Source organism: Vombatus ursinus, unplaced genomic scaffold (assembly GCF_900497805.2).
Source record: "Vombatus ursinus unplaced genomic scaffold, bare-nosed wombat genome assembly UNPS02009918.1, whole genome shotgun sequence".
Classification (NCBI taxonomy): Eukaryota; Metazoa; Chordata; class Mammalia; order Diprotodontia; family Vombatidae; genus Vombatus; species Vombatus ursinus.
The window spans coordinates 4,304,049-4,326,602 of NW_020949696.1; the positions used below are offsets into that span (position 1 = coordinate 4,304,049).

At 38.1% G+C, this 22,554-nt stretch overlaps 1 protein-coding gene across 1 annotated transcript in view; it reads right to left on the reverse strand.

The window, feature by feature from the left end:
* MOB3A (MOB kinase activator 3A) overlaps positions 1-22,554 on the reverse strand; it is a 42,851-nt gene that overhangs the window by 15,330 nt on the left and 4,967 nt on the right. Inside the window, exon 2 of the mRNA XM_027853228.1 lies at positions 3,363-3,895. Coding sequence (XP_027709029.1) covers positions 3,363-3,783 — 421 coding nt within the window. The 5' untranslated portion in view covers positions 3,784-3,895. The remainder of the gene's footprint in view (positions 1-3,362; positions 3,896-22,554) is intronic.

The window sequence follows — 22,554 nt, forward strand, 5'->3', positions numbered from 1 at the left end:
CAGCTTAAAGAATAAGAATAATAACTGAGATGCAAAGGGACTTAAAACATTTAATAATTCAATGCAAGAACTGGAAGAAACTTCATAACATGGATAGTGGAATGTTGATGATACACTAGAGCTCAGCTATCATTTCCAGCTGAATCCCTTAATTTTACAGAGGAGGAAATGGGCCCAGAGACTACAAATGATGCACCTAAAGGCACACGGTGGGCTAGCGGAGGAGCCCCAAGCTCCTTCCGACCTCATCTAGTCCAATGCCTTTGGCACTGCTTTGTCCCTTAGCAATGCTTTAATGCACAACATGCTCACTTCATTTTTCATTTGATTAGGCAACTAGATGTAACCCTAGGCACTGAAGACATTGAAATGAGAGGGGTTACATGACAGATACATTTCAGGAGGTATATACAAAGCAAGCCCTACTTAGCTGAAGGGTGACCCCCACTTACCTGGTTTTTCTTGAGGCCAACCCTGCATGAAGGCTAATATCACAAATGACAGTTCGTGGCCAACCAGCAAGAACTGCATTTCTTTTAGTTCAAAATAATTTGTTAAAGTCATATATAATTCTCAAGGAAAAAAATGAAAAAATAAAATAAAATAAAAAGCAGGCATGAAGGAGACCTAGAATGATCAGATTTCAAATTATATTATAAAATGGTAATCACCAAAATTATTTGGTACTGGTTAAAAAATTAGAAAAGAAAATCAGTGGAACCAATTAAATAGACAAACATCAAAAAGGAAGTAAATACAGTCACCCAGGGTTTGATAAACCCTTGACTACAACAATGTAAATGGAAAGAACAACAACAAAAAAAATAATCAAAACTGATGTATCAAAATAAAAATCAAAATAGGTTCATGCTTTAGATATAAAGGCTGATACCATAAGCAAACTGGGAGAACAAGGAATAGTTTACCTGTCAGATTTATGGAAAACAGAAGAACTCATGACCAAACAGAAGATAGAGAACACTATGAAATGCAAAATGAATAATTTTGATTACATTAAATTGAAAAGTTTTTGCACAAACAAAGCCAATGCAACCAAGATTAGGAGGGAAGTAGAAAACTGGCAAAGAATTTTTACTACCGGTGTCTCTTATAAGGGTCTCATTTCTAAAATATACAGAGAATTAAGTCAAATTTATAAGAATACAAGTCACTCCCCAATTGTAAATGGTCAAAGGATATGAACAGGCAGTTCTCAGATGAAGAAATTAAAGCCATCTATAGTCATATGAAAAAAATGCTCTAAATCACTATTGATTAGAGAAATGCAAATTAAAACAACTCTGAGGTACCACATCATACCTATCAGATTGGCCAACATGACAAAACAGGAAAATGATAAATGTTGGAGAAGATGTGGGAAAAGTGGAACACTAATGCATTGTTGGTATTGTGAGCTGATAACAACCATTTTGGAGAGCAATTTGGAACTATGCCCAAAGGGCTATAAAAATGGGCATACCCTTTGACCCAGCAATAGCACTTCTAGGGCGGTATCCCAAAGAGATCATAAAAATGGGAAAAGGACCCACATGTACAAAAATATGTATTGCAGCTCTTTTTGTGGTGTCAAAGAATTCTTTGGAATTCAAGTGGAAATTGAGGGGATGCCCATCAATTGGGGAATGGTTGAACAAGTTGTGATATATGAATGTAATGGAATACTATTGTTCTATAAGAAATGATGAGAAGGTGGACTTTAGGAAAACCTGGGAAGACTTGTATGGAATAATTGTTGATAAATCAAAATAAATTAATTAATTAAAAAAAGGAAAAAAATAATCAAAACTTGAATGCCTTGAAATTAAATGATTAAAAGGAGAAATATGAGAAAGAACCTCCCCGTACTTCTTTGAGAAAGTGGGGAAATATGGGTGTGGAACTGCATAAAATATCTGATTTTTCCAATATATTGGTTAGTTTTGCTGAGTTTTTTTTCCTGTTTTATAATTTGTTACAAGGGATAGACACATTAGGAAATGCAGTTACTATAAAAACAAAAGATATCGATACAAAGTTATTTTTGGAAAGCCAAACCAGGCGCTGTGCTAAGTGCTTTACAATTTGGGCAGTTGGTCTGGTGAAGCCTCCCCAAAATGAGGTTTGTAAAGGTATAAAATAAAATACACAAGGTTACAAAGGAAATGATCATGAAGTGCAGTTAATGGTTATCTTAAAAAAATTGTAAAAGTGCTACAGAAGAACCTGAAACCCTTGAGACGTCTAAAAAGTAGAAATCTAATGTAATTCATCATAGCATGGACCAGCAAACAAGTCAATGGATGGGGGATAAAATACGTACTGTAACAGAAGGACAACAATGAGGTAAGCTACTGTTCAAACACCAGAGCCCACATCTGAGCACCTGCCATCACTATTACCATGCTGCTATCACTGCTCTGCCACTCTGACTACTTACCTAACTCATGAGATAGAACTGAACAAACTCGTGACACACAAAATGTGAGTGGATGCCTACCTTAACCTTTTACAGATGAGAAAACTGAGACCCAGAAGGAAGGACTCAAGGACACACTGCAAGGACTAGACCTCCAAGGTTTGTGTTAGCACACCATGCCATGGCTCAATACATCAGCAGGAGATAATAAGAAATCTTTAACTACTGGAGAATCTCACTCAAGGAAGCTAAATAGAGAGCATAGGTCTTTTTGGTAATGAACCTATTTTTTATTTCCCTGAAATGAGAAAATAGAAGGGGAGTCTGGGTGTGAATGGAAAGGGAGATTTGGCTTAGCCTTCCTGCCATACTTGACATTTTATTTTAAATTACTGATTTAACTGGGCAGAAGGAGGATGGTTGGGATGACGTTAGCAGCTGCCAAGTGGGTATAACCCCTCACTACCTGAAATTTCTGTGACTCATAGGGAATAGGTCATGTTAATGGCGACCAGTCCCAAACTGACCTGGTTACTTGAATAAGAAACCAGCTGGACCCCGGCAGCACAAGCATGTTAAAAACAGAAGAACACAGAGACAATCAGAGATCAATATTGCTCTGTCCTCCAACATACTCCCTTTCATTGCTTCCCCTACCACAACTCTGCTTTAGCTCCAGGAACTTCATGAAGTGAAGTCTACATGTTTTTTCCAACTTCTCTAAGAGAAGCACCAGCCTTGGAATGAACTGACTACAAAGATCACAGTCTCAAGTCTTGTTGCCTCAGGAACTCGGTACTCTACAGTCCTGGAAATAAGTGCCCTGGACAGACAGCACTGTCAATGCTTGCAGAAGTGGCAAGTGGAAAGAGAAGGCAGGAGAGAGCAAAAGTTTCTTTTCCTAGTTTCTTATTTCTTAGATAGGAGCCGCATGACCACAACTCACCAACATTGGTCGGGAAGATGTCTTCATTGTTGATCTGAACCTCAATCCAGTCCATCAAAAGATTCATATATTTGGGTGCTGACAGAGCAGTCGGCTTCCGGTATTTCTGTTCATCCTGCCATCGATACTCATACTTAGGGCCCCCAGACATCACTGGACACGACTGCTCGGTGCAGTTATCACTGATGGTTCCATAAATGAGGTTGATGCGATTGAAGAAGTCTACTACATGCACAGCCACCCAATCATTTAGTTCCTCATCAGATGGCAACTGGACAGCTAACTTCAGATCCAGCCCTGCATTCAGGGAAGCTTGAGCCTTCTTGTGAAGTTCAAATCTCTGTGTGCCTGGCTCAAATTTGCGCTTAGGCCGAAAGGTTTTGTCCTTGTTGAAAACCTGCTTTAAGAAGGGGTTGGACATTTTCCCCCCTTCTGCTATGGCTTTGTTCTCTCTTTACAATTCTTCAAAGAAAAAGCACGATGCCTGTTGACTTGAAAGAGGACTCTGAAAATTCACTGGGACCCGTGGAGATCTGTAATACAAAATTAAATAATACGTATGTTCAAGTTAGGGATCTCTCCCTTGGCATTAGCTCTCCACTGTCAAAGCAGAAGTTAGCTGAACTTCCTCAATAAAGAGTATTGCCAGTTTTTAATACAGAAATTCCAAATCCATACAATATGGTCCAAGTTCCCTGGCTCCCCAGTGACACACCCTATTGCTCAGCAGAAAACCTGCAGATTGGAACTGTGGTCATGAGGGAAACCATGGGTCCTTAAAATTTAACCTTAATTTTTCTTTTCTTTTCAAAGACGTTCCAAGGGTCTGGTCAAATGGAGAGAGGTTTATCTACTTTATCCTTGGCCATAATTTCCTTTCCACAAATCAGAGAATTTGAAAGTTGGAAGGAACCTCAGTCATCATCTAGTCCAACTCCTACATAAAAGGAATCCCAACTATAACATACTCAACAAGAGGTCATTCAGCTTCTGCTTGAAGAACTCCTAGGAGGGAGAACTCATCACTTGTCTAGGTATTCCATTCCACTTTTGACTGAATCTTCAGAAAGAATTGTTAGGCATTTCCTGATGTTACACCTAAATTTGCCCCCTGACAACTTCCACTCTGGGGTCAAACAGAACAAGCCTCGTTCCATGTCCACATGACAGCCCTTCCAATACTTGTCCCCTCTGAGTCTTCTCAAGACTCCTGTATCATCCCAGTTACCTTCCTCCAGATGGGCTATTTATTAGCTGTCCTCAAACCCTGGCACTCAGAACTGAGCATGGTGCTCCTGAGGAGGTCTGATGAGGTAAGATCACATGGGGGCTACCACTACCCTATTTCTGGAGGTTTTGTCCCTCTTAATGCAGTCCAGGATCACATGATTTTTTTCTGCTACCACATTATACTGCTTGACCTTAAAATCCATTAAGACATTCCCATTTTTTTCAGAACTGTCTCTCCATGTATCCCCCATTTTATACTTATGAAGTTAATTTGTTTGGACCCAAGTCCAAATCTTTATATATTTATTCCTTATAAGATAGCTCTATAGCCTGTCAAGATCTTTCTATATCCTGACTCTGTCATCTACTGTGTTATTATTCCTCCCAGCTCTGAGTCATCTGCAAATTTGATGAGCATGCCTTCCAAGCATTCCACCATAGCTCTTTGGTATGCCTGAACAAAGGCTGACTTTCTATGTAAGGATGGCAGTTTTTCCTTAAAAACATTTTAAATTATAAAATGAATAACTGTACATAAAAAATCAAACAAAGATAAGGAGTAAAATCCTACACAACACCTATATATCATTTTCATGAGTTTGAGAAATATCATACAACCTCAACTTGGAGCCTCCTGATTTTGTTCCAACTCAGAGGCAAGGCTGAAATTTAAAACCTCATGGACTATTACAGAGGGAAAGAACCCTGAAGATCATTTTATTCAAGCCACTCCTTTTAGAAATGAAGAAACTGAGCCAAAGAAAGGAAAAGGGATTTCCCCAGCGTCACTCAGAAAATGAAAGCCAGAAACCAAACCTGTCTTCTGCCCCCAAATTCAGTATAACTTCCAATACAGTCTCAACACCTCTCTCCCTCTTTCAGCAGTATAGAAGAAAGGATGGGCTAGGCAATAATCCAAGTGAATCATAGGACTTCAGAGCTAGAAGGAGTCTTAGAGATTCCCCCCACCCAATTTTCTCTTTTAAAAGCTGAGGAAACTGAGGAACAATGATATTATATCTGTATTATGTTAGTTGAAGAATGGCAAATGTGACATCAAATATGGCAAAACAAGGCCCAACTCAAGAAGTATAATGACTAATAATCAACACTATAATCCAGTTTGAGGTTTAAAAGTCCTGCAAATAGGACAAAACAAGTGTACTTGAGACATAAGTGTATATCGTTACTAAGCCCATAACAACAACAAAAAGATTTTGAAAAAGTAGCAAGCTTTTGCAAAGGTAAACAGTTAGCATCTACATTCCTCTGCATTTCAATGTATGGTTAGTGAGAAACAAGTCATAACTTTACCACATCCTGTACCCCAAAGTCCTTAATTATCTTTATCCAAGCAGCACAGAAAATGGCATAAAACAAGCCTCAGAGGCTTTCCTGTGTCTAAGTTGCTGTTCATGGTTTAGACAAAGACTCACTCTAGTACCGAGCAGTTGCCAAGCTGATTTTCTTGAGCGTAGATACAAGAGAATGGGAAGAGGAGGGCCTAGCTGATTGTCCCAGGGTACCTTTCCTTCAAGAAGATGCAAACTGAGGTTCTATCAAAACCCAACCTTTCAAAGTCCAGAGTCAAAAAAGGGAAATGCCAAGTTAGAAGATCTGTACTCAGAAAATTTATTTATTCATTTAATAATTAGTTGAATGTTTACTATAAGCATAGCAATGTGAGAGATATGACACAATATTGGCCCATAAGGCACTTACAATCTAGCTGGGGAGACAAGAGAGACACAGGTGAACTGGCTAAATATACAAGGAACTATATGATTAAATAACAAATGACTGGCATTGACCGTATAGGGTACAGATTTCCAGAGGGAGGAAAGGAAAAGGTTAAAACAGTTGAGTCAAAGGGAACGGTATAAGCATCAGGACTCATACACAAATGCACAACTATTCTGGGGTACAGTAAAGAGACAAGTCTATGGTGACTAAGGGGTTTGCACAGTTATGAGAGGTAAGGGACAAATGTTGTTTGGTCATTTCAGTTGTGTCTCACTCTTCATGACTCCATTTGGAGTATTTTTGGCAAAGACACTGGAGCTATTCCTTCTCTACCTCATTTTACAGATGAGGAACTAAGGCGAACATGGTCAAGTGACTTGCCCAGTGTCACACAGCTAGCGTCTGAGGCTAGATTTCTACTCAGGAAGATCGGTCTTCCTAATTACAAGCCCAGTGCTCTATCTACTGTGCCATCTAGCTTCAGGGACAAACGTAGGCTGGTGCAAAACTATAGATGCCCCTGAATCCCTAAATGGGGATTTTGGACTTTATCTTCTAAGCAATGAGGCACCAGTAAAGTTTTCTTAATAGTAAAGTGGCATGATTAAGGTGGCATTTTAGGAAGATTATTCTGGCAGTGGTATGGAGAATGATTGGAAAAGAGAAAAAAACTATTCTTTGACTCCAACATCCTAGATTTTGTTGTCTGCAAATCTGCAACACTCCATTCCATTAATTCTTAATTCCTGTATTTGGCATGTTAACAGAGCCCTACCCAGGAATGAAATAAAAGAGAATGTCTCTTACCAGGACAGGCTTCAAGTCCGAACCCTTAAACTGAAGGTATAGTTTTTCTGTCAACTGTTCATCTCCATCAATGACTCCCTCCTCATCTGTTAGCTATTTTCCATTTTTAAAATCCACTTAAGTACTACTCTAATACCTAATCATAGTGTGGAGATAATATTGGATTCAAAGGATCATAAAATTTAGAACCAGAAGGGACAACATTAGAAACAGGTGGCACAGTGGATAGAGCACAGGCCTATCCTGACAGGAGACAGGAAGACCTAAGTTCAAATTGAACCTCAGACACTTACTACCTGTGTGACTCTAGGCAAATCACCTGTCTGCCTCAGTTTATTAACATTTTCTCTATAACTTTCTTAAGTCCAGACAATCAATACAACAATAAATCAAGTCCTGGTTTGCAGTGTTTGTGGGTTTCACTGAAAATCTAATAATCTGTTCACTAGTTAGAGCTGTTTCCAGCACATCCCTGCTTTTCAGGAACTGGAAATACATACACTCATTGGGATGTAAAGAAGGTCAGGAAGTCTGTTCCATTATCTTAACTTCAGACCAGACCCTTCCCTAACCATCCCTGAAAGATGAAGAGACACCCTGCAGGGTAGCTAGGTGGCTCAGGGGATACAGTACTGGGCCTGGAGTCAGGAAGACCTGAGTTCAAATTTGGCTTCAGACACTTACTACATGTATGACTCTGGGAAAGTTATTTAACTTCTGCCTGCCTTAGTTTCCCCAACTGTAAAATGGGGATAATAATAGCACCTACATTCCCAAGGTTGTTTAAGGATCAAATGAGGATAATTGTAAAGCACTTAAACTCAGGCTTTCCTGAGTGTCAGTGTCTAACAAGTAGTAGGTGCTTAAGAAGAGTTGGTTTCCTTCCTTTGAGTTCAACTACTCCAATCCTTTCCTCTTACACATAAACAAAATGAGATACAAAGAGGCTAAGAGATCTAGTACTCTAGCATAAGATTAACCTTTATGTCTTTGGCAGCATGGTGAATCCTATGGACCCCCTCTGAGAATAATGTTTTTAAATGCATAAAAATAAAACACATAATATAATACAGGAAATCACTTATATGGAAATACATTTATCAAAATATTTAACAAATTCATAGGTCCCAGGTTAAGAACCTCTGTTCCAATAAATCTATGATCTTGAATAGATCCTCTAATGAAGCAGACTGAAACCTTACCTGCCCATTCTGTATATCCTGAGCATGACCATAAGCATAAGATCATGGGTGGGATGGGGGAGAGAGTGTCACCTGATGTGCTGAGCCTTCACCCTGTGCTCTTGACTGACACAACTGTGGATACCGACGGAGGTTTCAGTAATCCTGATATAATTTTTTATAGAATGGGGCTAGTCTGCTGTATTTATTCTCAGTTACTTGTTTATATATTTTTAAAATCTGAGTTTGTCCATAAGTTTCTTATGCATCCAGATCAGTCTCTTCAGGATATGTTGGTGTAGCCAAATGTTGTTGAACTCAGGAGTCAGGGAAGCCTGTGTTCAAATCCCACATTAGACACCTGGACATAGTAATGATAATTACAAAAACAACTAGAATTTTATATAGAACTTTAAAGTTTGCAAAGCATTTTACAAACATGATCTCATTTTATATTCACAAGTATCTGAAAACAGACTTGAACTCAGGTCTTCTTGATTCCAGGTGCAGAGTCTCATACACTGTGCCACCCAGCTACCTAAGTCACTTGAACTTCTCTCAGCCTCAGTTTTCTCTTCCATAGAATGGGGATAAAAATAGCACCTATTTCACAAGGTTATTATGAGGATCAAATAAGTTATAAGTGTGTATATAAAAGTATTTTCCAAACCTTTAAATGCTATATAAACATTTGCTATTATTATTCCATCTTGTCTGAATCATTTCTGCTCATACCTTCAGAATATTCTCTGCACTTCCCTCCCTTCTTTGGAGAGGTAGAAGACTCTAATAGGTATGGAACACTACATATAATGTCAGATTTAATCGATGCATTAGTTTCACTAAATTATTTTTCCTTTTTTTTATTCTTTTGAGGGATGGCTCTGAGGGAGGGAAGGGGATAGAATACATACTGAGAAACATAATATATAATAAAACTTAAAAAAATTCATCACTAAGAGTGCCCTACTCTTCCCCCGTAAAACATTATGCCAGAGCATAGTGTAGTGGAAAGGGTGCTGGACTCAGAATCTAGAAGACCTAAATCTCAACGGTGACACTAGTAGTATGACTATAGCCAAGTCTAAGTCTCTAAGTCTCAGTTCTTACAAAGTGGGGATAATATCTGTAACAACTATGTCCTTACAGGGTTGTTATGAGCCTCAAATGTGATTCAGGTATATAAGGCACTCTTTCTTTTTTAAACTTTTATTTAATATTTTATTTTTCCCAAGTTGCATATAAAAACAATTTTTAACATTCATTTTTTAAAACATAAAGCACTAACTCTAAAAGCGCTATCTCAAAATCAGCCAATATTATGATTACCTACTCTTTCTCTGAACTTTTTGAAATCTGTTTTCCCTTTAGGTTAAAATACAAATTCCTTAGCTCTGTATTTAAGATCCTCTAAAATTCAGGCTACCTTTTTTTTTTTTTTGCCTTATTTTACATTCATCATATGATCACAGTTTTAGAACTGGAAGGGATCTTAGAAGACATCTACATCTAGTCCAACCCTCTCATTTTACTGATGAAGAAACTGAAGGCCAGATATGTCCAAAGTCCCTAAGTTATAGAGATGGCATCTGAACCCATGTCATCTTTCTCGAAATTTACAATTCTTTACACTGTACTACAGTCCCCTGTACATACTCTCCACTCCAGACAAAGTGGATTAATTACACACTGTTAGCTAAACTCAACCTCCCATCTCCCAGCTCTTGTGTAGTCCTTTCCATAGGCTAACCCAAAGCCTGGAACACACTCCCTCCGTGAACTCTAACCTTCCTCAAGGCCCAGCCTTGACTTCCTCTGAAGTTTTGGACTTCCTCTAAAGTTTTCCCTGATCTTCCCTAATTGTTAATACTCTCTCCTGCTTTAAACTATCAGTGATTCATTTACTGGTGTTAATGTTGGGGTTTGCCCACCTCTCACACATTCCTTAGTAGAAAGTAAACTCCTTGAGGCCAGGGATTGTTCTTTTTTGGGGGGTGGGAGGAGAGGTGGGAGTAGGTCCTTACATCCCCGGCACCTAGTCCAGTACCTTGCAGGTTTCTTAATAAATATTTGTTACAGCAGCAAATACTTAAATGTGTATTGAATTGAAGCAGAACAAGTCTAAATTCTCTTCAACATGACAACCCTTCAAAAACCTGAAGACAGCTATAATATCCTCAGTTCCTCCAACCAAACCAAAGATTCAGGTCTATGACTAAAACTGCCATCAGACCCTCGGAATGTATGTTTTCGAAATCTCTGGTGTGACTGAAAAGTTCTCAAAGTGATTAAGAGAAAGCACTGTGAGAAGGGGGCAGAAGAATACAAATTAATTTGAGTAACTGAATCTTTTATACTCCCATAATCAATTTTAACATGCAGAAACTGCTCTACAAAATAAGTGATTTATAACCCTAATTTGCAATCTTTACCAACAGCATCATTTTTTACGTTAAGTTTCTCCTCCCATCCCAGATGGATATGTGAACTGATAATCATGCTATATAAGCACCAAGCTATTAAGACTAAGCATTATATGCATGGAGTTTATTGTTGTAACCAAACAAAACTGTGTACTAATTTAATCTGGGTGCATATTTAATGATATGCAAAGTCATTAGTGTGCTTCTTGGGAACTGGCTGCCTCATATATACAGTAAGGTTAATAGTGCCTGTTCTATTTACTGAGTAGTGATAGAGAACCAAAAGGAGTAACAGAAGCAAAAATGTTTAGAAGTCAAAGTATATGACTAGACAAAAGTAGACAGGAGGAGGTGGGCTGTGAAGAGTTTTAAATGCGAAAGAGCAGAGTTTTTATATTTGATCCTGGAGCCAACAGGGAACCACTATGGTTTAATCAGGACATTGTATGTGTCAGATTACATGAGAGTGGAAGCAAGAGATGTAGAGACAGAGCTAAGAACACTTGGTAAATGACTGAATATGTGGGGAGAGTGAGAATGAAGAGTAGAAAACAAGACTTCGTTACAAACTTGAATGACTGGAAGAGCAACTATGTGCCCTCAAAAGAAACTGAGAGATTAGTAAGGAGGAGATGGGAGAGAAGATAATGAGTTTTGTTTTGGACATGAAGTATTTGAAATGCTTATGGGATATACAAATGAAAGTGTCCAACAGACAGCTAGTGATCAGAGGAGCTAGAGTTCAAGAGAAAGAGTAAAGCTGGAAATACATATGCATTGTATAGACACACATGTATACATGCACATATATGTATACACATGTTGTATATATGCCTATACACACATATGAGTTCTATGTATAGAGAGGATCATTAAACTCATAGGTGCTGATGAGATCAAAGAGTAAAAGGGGCTAGAACAAAGCCCTGAGATTTGGAGTGAGCTATGCATACCTGATCCGCCAAAGGGAATGAAAGAGGCTGGTTAAGAGAATCAGAAGAGGGCAATGTTATGAGAACCCAGAGAGGAGAGAGTATCCAGGAGAAGAGGGTGGTCAACAGTGTCACATGCTACAAGCAGGGTGAGGACTGAGAAAAGACCACTGGATCTGGCCATTAAGACACTGCAGGTAACTTTGGAGAGAAGAGTTTAAGATGAGAGATGAGACTTTATGGGGTTATATACAGCTTTTTTAATGGGAATTTGGCTGTGAAAAGGAAGAGAGAGATAATAGGGTCAAATAAGATTCTAAGGATGTAGGAGAGTTAGTTCGACATTTGGAAAAGAGCCAAAAGACGGGGAGAGATAGGGGGTGGAAGAGCGAGTTTGATTTCAGGGACAAGATAGCAAGAGACAGGACAAGAGAAGGGATCAAATGAACGAGTAGAACTGGACTTGGTGAGAAAGGTTATGTCTTGCAAGGAAGGACAAAATGTGGGATAACGTCAAGGGGTTTAAGATGTAGTGGAGAAGAAAAATAACTTCTGTGCTAGGTTTTAGGGTCTACCGGGGTGGGGAACCTGTGACTTCAAGGCCACATGTGGCCCTCTAGGTCCTCAAGGGCAGCCTTTTGACTGAATCATGTGGCCTCAAGGCTCACACCCCCCATGCCCAAGGTTCACCACCCCCATCCCCACTCCCATCCCCAAGACACTAAGGATACAAAAAAGAAAAACAGTTGCTGTATTCAAGGAGCTTTCATGGAACTAGAGATAAAACACATACATAGTTATGTAAACAAGACAAGCTGAGGGGGAAGAATCTACTCTTCCTAAGGACTTGTGACTTGTGGGATTAGGAAAGGCTTCCAGTGGGAGGTGGCCCCAGAGCTGAGCCCTGAAGCTAGGGATTCCAAGAGGCAGAAGTGAGGAAAGTGCATACCGGGCATAAGGGAAGGGACGCTATGAAGATGTTTTGCAGATGCCAGGAATAGTCTGTTTGAAGGCACTGACAAAGGTAAATTAAATTCAAGGATGGCTAGAAGGCCAGTCTGACTAAGATGTAAAATGTATGAAGGAACAGGAACTAAGCTGGGGAAGGTAGGTGAGAACCAGATTATGGAAAGCTGGAGATGCCAAGAAGCAGAGGTGAAATGTTCAGGCTAAAATGTCTAAAAATCAGGAAGAAAACCCTTAAAGAAAAATGACAAAGAATGCTTCCTGCTCCCAAATCTTCAGCTATTGTCCAATACCAATAAAGACAACTCGAAAAGGCACAGTCATTCCATGCTAATATCATGTCTAATTCTATTTATGTCTAATCATTATCTTTTCTATTATACCTTTCTGTTCTCTAGCAGCACTCAGTAAATAGGATAGGAACTATTATGCTTATTGCAGGTATGAGGAAACAGTACAGAGAAGGTAAGTGACTTGCCCAAGGTAAATAAAGAACCTATACAAGAATTTAGTTCTCTTTACTTTCAGGACAATTTCCTTTTCACCAGATCATCCTGTTACCAACACATCACATAAATGTTAGCAATTTTTTCCTTGCCTTCTGTATTTGGAACGCATCGGTATCATCGGGTATCCTTTGTCTGTAGCACTGAAATGTATATTTTTTTAAAAATAGAGGTTTTAAAATTTAAAATTTTTAAAAATATAGGTTTTTAAAAACAGGGGCTTTTTTTTTTAAACCAAATTAAATAAAAGTTCAGCATTTGCAATGTTTCTATTACAGTCCCTCTCAGAAAGGGGAAGAAATTTTTTTTAAGTGGAAGTAATTTTGTGAAGAACTTCTGGGCTCCTAGTAGAGCATTCTAAAAGTAAACAAGCATTCATCTCATCTCATGCAGCAACTACTTTATGGAAGGTGTCTCTTCCTTTGAAAACTATAGGAAATGAGGGAGGGGATGGTGTGATGGGGGGGAAGGAGAATGGAAATGTTAGCTTTTGCTGCTACCTTACAAGTAACGGAGTGAAAAAAAAGTAGTATATTTGAACTGGGTTTGAATCCCAGCTTGGCTATTTAATGTAAGTGGCAGGTTTTTTTCTCTGTAGGTGTCTGTATCTTTCTCTGTAAAATAAGGGGCTCAGCCTAATCAAGTAGGCTCTAAAATTCTATTATCTTAAGACTCAGCTGATTGTCACCGATAAAAGGGTACAAGGTTTCAAAAAGGAAACTGTCACCCCACACTGACTCCAAAGTGTCTTTTTTTTCTTGCTCTGTTGAGAACAAACTATGAGTGAAGAATTAGGCATGCAAGACTCAAATATTCAGATACATACCTTCCCAAGGCAAAACAAAGTGCTAAATGAATTTCTAAACAAGTTACAAACAAAACCATTACCTTCCTTTTCCTGTCCATACCTTTTAAAAATACCCTTTGAGATCTGAAAGGTACTTGTAGTGCTAAGAAACCAAACTAAATCGAGTATGACCAAATTTCCCCTTTTTCTTTAAGTAATTCCTCTCATGGTTTTTACAAAGCAAACCAACAATGACCCCTCCCTAACTGAGGTTCAGAAATAGAGAGATACACACAAAAACTCATCCCTTTCCTTCCGGTTGGCTATGCTCTTTATATCCTGTTGCTTGCAAACCAATAAAGGGACCACTTGTAAAATGTTTTAGTTTTTAGGCTGTTAGTTGTTAGGTTTTAAAATTTTACACAAGGGCTCAAATGCTTAGAAAAAATAAAGCCATCACTCCAAGTGGCCTAAAAGTAATTAATTACAAAACTCAAGTCACAGAAGTAGCTGTTATGTTCTATGGTACGTCAACAAAGACTACCTGAAGCAGAGCACCAACAGAGAATAGCAAGAAAAAAAAGATGTGCACCAGAATCTGACCTATTTGAAAAAATGTAATCCTCTGGGATTGCAATCTTCAAGTAATTTAGAATTTATTTATAAAGATTTTATCCTTTCACTAAGATTATAATTTTTAGATTTTAAAGCTGCAATTCTGTCAGATATTAACAAAGATGGCTATTTTTCTAAATTACTAATTACTAAAGCAATCACTCTAATAAGATATTTATCGTAAGACAATTTTCTTAACTCTTCCCCCATGTGGAGGAAGGGGAACAGCTTAAAAAAAAAAAGATAGTGGGAACTTCTAACTCAACGTAACACTAACACCTATAAAAATCATTTGACTTGATAAAACTGTATAAAATTGTTTAAAGTTCTAATAGAATTACACAATATTTACAAATGTTTAATAAATTATATCAAGTTTCTTTTATGTTCCTTGACTGTGTCAGTTAAAAGTACATCTTTGATGATTTCTTCTTGGGGGAAGGATCCAGAATCACCTAACATTTTACAAAATGTAAAGTGTATAATGTAATAACACCACTCTGAAAACACTTAACATGTTTTTAAAAAAGCAACAAAGTACTTTATTTATTCAATTTATCATTTTTCTCTAAAGTAGGGGTTCTTAACCTTTTTCTTATCTTTCGGCAGCCTGGTGAAATCCATGGACCCCTTCCTTCTCACATTAATGTTTTTAAGTACATGAAATAAAATACACAGGGTTACACAGTAAACCTTTTTATAATGAGTTATTGAAATATTTTTAAATAAGTTAGTAGAGTTGGTATATATTGTACATATAATATATGTTAATGAACTAAGCTATCTTAACTATGGCTACATTTTTTAGATATCAACCCTGTTAGTAAATTTTGTTCTAGTGCAATGGGGGAAGGGGAAGGAAGAAGAAAGGGAATAAGCACTTAAACAGTGCCTACTATGTTCCAGGCATTTCACAGATATTATCTCAATGGCAATGAAAACAGAAGAAAAAGGAGAACTGAGCAGATCCAATTCTCACCATCCCTCCACCTCAAGCAAAGGTCCTTTCCTTTCTGTGATCCTCTTTTTTCTCCCAACATAGATTCAAAAGACCCAAACTTTTTGCTGTCCTGTTTCCTTCATTAGTTCATTTTAATATTAGCGCCCCTGACATTTACGTTTACAATACCATGTCACCCTCCTATTTATCTGGCCAACCTTCCATCTTCTATACATTTCTTTTTAAAATATAAGTTTATGAATGAGTTTCCTGTGCACCCTCATTGGTCTCCACAGAAAGCTTCTTGTTGTGGTAGAAGGTGATACTGCTCATCATCTCCCACTATCCTTTTCCTTAAGATTTTACTTACAGCTCATATTCTGAAGTGGCAGACTTTGGCTGCCATCTCTCTACCCTTGGGAAGGAAAGTGTATGCCAGCTAAGGTGTCTTGGCTCTTTTGGTCTCCTGATTTACAGTGGTTAACACCTTTTGTGTCAAAGTGCTATAATCAGTGTCAATGTCCTTTCCTCTGCCCATTTCTTTTTTTTTTTTTTTTGAGGTCAATAATTTGTTTAAATGAGTTACACTGGAATTGTTTTAATTCTCACCTTTACTCTTTCTCCTAGCTTTATTCAGTCTTAGCACAGTGTACTTAGCACCCAGCAAGTAGTTAATAACTGCTTCCTGGTTTTTTTGTGTTTGTTTGTTTGTTTGTTTTGCTTAGGCAGTTGGGGTTAAGTGACTTGCCCAGAGTCACACAGCCAGTGTCAAGTGTTTGGTCTGAGGCCGGATTTAAACTCAGGTCCTCCTGACTTCAGGGCCGGTGCTCTATCCACTGTGCCACCTAGCTGCCCCAATAACTGCTTCTTGATTGTTGGTTTGATGCTCATTTTTCACCTTTGCTCTAACAAATTAGTGAACTGACTAATCACAAGACAGCTGATTCAGGAATAACTCCTTTATCAACAATTAGCTGTTTTCCACCTATTTAAATATAATCAATTTCAATTTTTTGTGAAGTTATTCAGTCTTCATTATGTTCAGCATCTTATGATTTTTTTTCTAGAGCCAAGTATTCATGATGTATATGTATGAATCTTTTGGGCTGTTGAAAGTCTTTAACCTTCATCATTCCTTGGGTTCTGGGCCACATTTTCCAAAATAAGTTCTTTGGCCATCCATGATATACCCACATTTGTATTGAAATCACTGAATATTAAAATACATGTGGATCCAATTTGGACAGTCTGAGTTATCCACAAAATTCCTCTACCTCTTCATACCCTGCAACAGTGCATAAACTGTAATTATTTTCACTGTAGTCTTTTTGCAAATACTCACGATCTGTGCGATATGAAATGACTAAATGTCACATGAAATTATATTTCTTATTCATGTTAATTAAGTTTATTATAAATTTTTAAAAATTATTTAAGGCAGCTTGGTGGCATAGTGGATGGAGCACTGGACTTAGGAATCAGGAAGGCCTAATTTCAAATCCAGCCTCAGACACTTACTATGTGACCCTGGGAGAGTCATCAAACCTCTCAGTTTCAGTTTCATCTGTAAAATGGGGATAATAATTGTACCTGCTTCACAGGGTTGTTGTGAGAATAAAACTAGATAATATTTGTAAAGTGCTTTTTAAACCTTAAAGTGCTACAAAAATGCTATTATTACCTTTGGATGAACAATAAAACCAATTCTATCAATTGCTCAAACAAGAAACTCCACCTCTAGACTCTGGGCATTTTCAGTGGCTGTCCTCCATGACTGCAACGCTCTCCCTCCTCACCACCCCTTGGTTTCAAATCCCAGCGAAAATCTCACCTTCTATAAAAAGCCATTTTCATTCCCTTTAATTCTTTTTCCCTCTGAGACTAACCCCAATTTATTACAGATACAAAGATAGATATTAGATTGATGGTTTGTATGTAGTAGTTTGCATGTTCTTTCCCTTTAGACTTTGTGCTCCTTGAGAGCAGGAACTATTTTTTGTCTTTCTTTGTATACACAGTCGTTAACAGGATGCCTGACACACAGTAGGCACTTAATAAATGCTAGCTGACTGACCAAAGAGAACCTATGAGCCATCTTTCTACTTAGTAACTTCCTCATCTTCTGATTTCATTTATGAAAATGTCAGATTGATGTGATTAATTTATTCTAGTAAGTTGTCCATTGGCTAATCACTGGACAAAAAAAAATCTCCCATTTGGAGTATTCACAACAAAGATAATGATTATGGATGATCTAAAATTCTGTGATACTCAGCAGCATCTACACCCTTATCGATCAATTTGCTACCTCAGTGAAGGAGCTGAAGAGGACCCCATAGAACTGAGAGCCATGCTGTATTTTTCTTTGTGTCATGGATTGCCAAAGCCAAAGAATTCATCACCAAGGGGTCAGCTTACAAGTGATGATCTTCCCCATTCTGTCTCCCAAAGTATTAGCTACCACTCCCAGCTGTTTTCATAGGATTATAGATGGACAGCTGGAAGGGACCTACCTCAAAAATCATCTAGTTATAGTTAAACTCCTTCATTTTACTTTGGAGGGAAATGAAGCTCAAGTAAGTTAAGTGATTTTCCCATGGTCAAAGTCAAAGGTGAGAGCTGAATCCAGATCCTCTGATTCCAGGCTCAGTGCTCTTTTCACTGCACCAGACGAAAGCTGCTCATTCCGGTTCCCAATTTAATCATCTTTTTTTGAGATTTATAATTCAATAGCGGGGGAGGTATGGTCCAAGAGCAAAACCAATCAGAAGGTAGAAAGAGAGTTTGAATCCCACCCTTCCTTCAATAGCCAATCATATGGCTGGTCTCCAACAAATCTACTCCTATCCTTCTTTATCTCAACACATCATCCATCTCATGAAGTCCCTCAGAACAGTTATAACTCAACTGTTAGGTAGGTACTCACAGCAACAGCCATGAAGGTGCCAATGGGAAAACTCTCTCCCACTAACCTATACCTCAGGGCTGTAAGCAGGCTTAACTCCCAGAGGGGCTTCAAGAGTAAAAGCCTCGAGGGAGGAGGAGCCAAGATAGCAGAGTAAAGGCAGGGACTCACCTGAGCTCTCCCCCAAATTTGTCCAAATACTTTTAAATAATAAACAAATTCTAGAGCAGCAGAACCCACAAAAAGGTGGAATGAAACCATTTTCCAGCCCAAAACAACTTAGGTCAGAGGGAAAGATCCGTTGCACCAGGGTGAGAGAAGAGTGCAGCCCGGCACAGGCTGTGCCAGCTCAGACCTGGCCCCAGCAAACCAGGAGCAGGCCTTGGGGTGACTGTATCAGTGGCAGCAGTGGCAGTTCCAGATCTCCAGAGCACAGACAACAAGGAGATCGGACAACAGGTCAGAAGGAAATTTACAGGGGTCCCTTTGCTGGTACCAAGGGCAGGACTCTATTGCATTGCTATACAGTCCTAAGGAGCAAGAAGGAACACTAGCACAGCAAGAGTGAGCAGCTGCAGGGGAGCAGCAACCTTGGTCACAGTTCCAGGGTGGAAAAAAGTGCTTGTGGTTACTCACAGACCAGTGCACAGTACAGAACAGTAGTAAACCACCTCTCCCTAGATCATACCACCTTGGAAGAGCCAAAAACTTACAGGTTCCCAGAATTATCTCTCAAAATAGCTGCACAAAAAACCTGAAGCTTGGGATGGTGCCCCCTCCATTTGGGAAGCAGAGCCCCACTTTAGCATAGAGTTAAAAGTCAAGAAATAGGCCGGAAAATGAGCAAGCAGCAGATAAAAACTCTTGACCACAGAAAGTTACTATGGTGATAAGGAAGCTCAAAACACAATCAGAAGACAACAAAGCCAAAACTCTTGTATCCAAATGCTCAAAGAAAAATATGAATTGGTCTCAGGCCATGGAAGAGCTCAAAAAAAGATTTTAAAAATCAAGTAAGAAAGGCAGAGGAAAAAATGGGAACAGAAATGAGAGTGATGCAAGAAAATAATGAAAAGTGAGTCAACAGTTTGGAAAAGGAGGCATAAAAAAATACTGAAGAAACTAACACCTTAATAAACAGAATACACTAAATGGTAAAAGAAACACAAAAATCCAATGAAGAGAAGAATACCTTGAAAAGCAGAATTGGGCAAATGGAAAAAGATATACAAAAATTCACTGAAGAGAAGAACTCCTTAAAAAGTAAAATCCACCAAATGGAAAAGGAGGCACAAAAGCTCACTGAAGAAAATGATTCCTTAAAAGTTAGAATTGGGCAAGTGGAAGCTAATGACTTTATGAGACATCAAGAAACAAATAAAATCTCAAAAGAATGAAAAAATAGAAGAAAATGTGAACCACCTTAGAAAAACAACTGACCTGGAAAACAGATCCAGGAGAGATAATATAAGAATTATTGGACTACCTGAAAGTCATGATCAAAAAAAGAGCCTAGACATCATCTTTCAAGAAATTATCAAGGAAAACTTTTTTCTTGGATAAAGACTTCATTTCTCATACATACAGAAAACAGAGTCAAATCTACAGAAATAAGAGCCATTCCTCAATTAATGGCCAAAGGATATGCCCTAATATTCTAGAACCAGAGGATAAAATAGAAATTGAAAGAAATCTCAAAATGAAAACTCCCACAAATATTACAGTCAAATTCCAGAGCTCCCAGGTCAAAAAGAAAATACTATAAGCAGTCAAAAAGAAACAATTCAGATATCATGGAGCCACAGTTAGGATAACACAAGATTTAGCAGTTTCTACATTAAAGGATCAGAGGGCTTGGAATACGATATTCTGGATAGCAAAAGAGCTGACCAAGAATCACTTACCTAGCAAAACTGAGAATAATCCTTCAGGGGACAGAGAACTTTCAAACATTCTTTTTTTAAATTATTAATTTATTTTATCAACAATCACTTCCATAAGCTTTTGAGATTTAAATTTTTCTCCCCCTCCCTCCCCAAGATAGTGTACAATCTGATACAGGCTATATATATACATTCCTATATATTTTCACATTAGTGATATTGTAAGGAAGAATCAGAACCTATAGGAGGAACCACCAGAAAGAAGAAACAAAACAAAACAGAAGAAAAAAAATAGCAAATAGTATGCTTCCACCTGCATTCAAACTCCATAGTTCTTTCTTTTGATGTGGATAGCATTTTCCATCATGAGGCCTTGGGAGATGTCTTAGATCCTTGCATTGCTGAGAAGGGCTAAGTTTATCAATATTAGTCATAGCACAACGTGGCTGTTATTGTGTAGAACACTCTCTTGGTTTTGCTCACTTCACTCAGCATCAGACCATACACGTCTTTCCAGGTTTTTCTGAAGTCAGCCTGTTCATCATTTCTTATAGCACAACAGTATTCCATTACATTCATATACCACAACTTGTTCAGTCATTCCCCAATTGATGGGCATCCTCTCAATTTTCAATTCTTTGCCACCACAAAAAGAGCTGCTATAAATATTTTTGTACATGTGGGTCCTTTTCCCATTTGTATGATCTCTTTGGGATACAGTCCTAGAAGTGCTATTGCTGGGTCAAAGGGTATGTACATTTTTACAGCCCTTTGGGTATAGTTCCAAATTGCTCTCCAAAATGGTTGGCTCAGTTCACAACTCCACCAACAATGCATTAGTGTTCCAATTTTCCCACATCTTCTCCAACATTTATCATTTCTCTGTTTTGTCATATGGCCAATTTGATAGGTATAATGTGATACCTCAGAGTTGTTTTGATTTGTATTTCTCTAGTCAATAGTGATTTAGAGCATTTTTTCATATGACTATAGATGGCTTTAATTTCTTCATCAGAGAATTGCATGTTCATATCCTTTGACCATTTATCAATTGGGGAGACTTTCAAACATTCTTGATGAAAAGACCAGAGCTGAATAGAAAATCTGACTTTCAAATACAAGATGTAAAAGTAACATAAAAAGGTAAACAGGAAAGAGAAACCATAAGGGATTCAATAAGGTTAAACTGTTTTTATTCCTACATGGGAAAATGATATTTAAACTCCTAAACATTTTCTCATTATTAGGGCAGTTAGAAGGAGTATTATACATAGACAGAAAGCAGAGGCATGAGTTGAGTGTGATGGTGTGATTATCTACAAAAAAAAAAAATTAAATTAAGGTATGAGAAAGAAGAATGCATTGGGAGAAGAGGAAAAGGAGAGGTAAAATGGGATAAATTATCTGTCATAAAAGAGGACATATATATATATACACACACACACACACACATATAGTGGAGGCAAAAAATGGGGGAAGAGGGGAGAGGAGCACGTGAACCTTACTCTCATCAGAATTGGCTGAAAGAGGGAAGAACATACATACTCAGCTGGGTGTAGAAATCTATCTTACCTTACAGGAAAGTAGGAAGAGAAGGGGATAAGAGAAGGGACTGGGGGGAGGGGAAGAGCTGATAGAAAGGAGGGCAGTTTGGGGGAGGTAAAAGTCAAAAGCAAAACACTTTTGAGAATGGACAGGGTAAAAGGAAAGAGAAAGTAGGATAAACAGGTGGAAAATTGGATGGAGGGAAATACATAGTTGGTAATCATTACTGCAAAAAAAAATGTTTTTCTTGGATTAAGACTTAATTTCTCTACTAGCTGTGTGACCCTGGGCAAGTCACTTAACCCCAATTGCCTAAAAAAACAAAAACAAAAAAGACTTCATTTCTCACACATATAGAAAACTGTGTCAAACCTACAGAAACAACAGCCATTCCTCAATTGACAAATGGTCAAAGGATATGAACAGGCAGTTTTCTGACAAAATAATCAAAACTATCTATAGTCATATGAAAAAAAACCACTCTAAATCATTATTCATGAGAGAAATGCAAATTAAAACAACTTTGAGCTACTACCTCCCACCTGTCAGATTGGCTAATATGACAGAAAAGGAAAATGACAAATGTTGGAGGGAATGTGGGAAAATTAAAATATTAATGTACTGCTTGTAAAGTTGTGAATTGATTCAACCACTCTGGAGAGCAATTTGAAACTATACCCAAAGCACTATAAAACCATGCATACCCTTTGACTATGCAATACTACTACT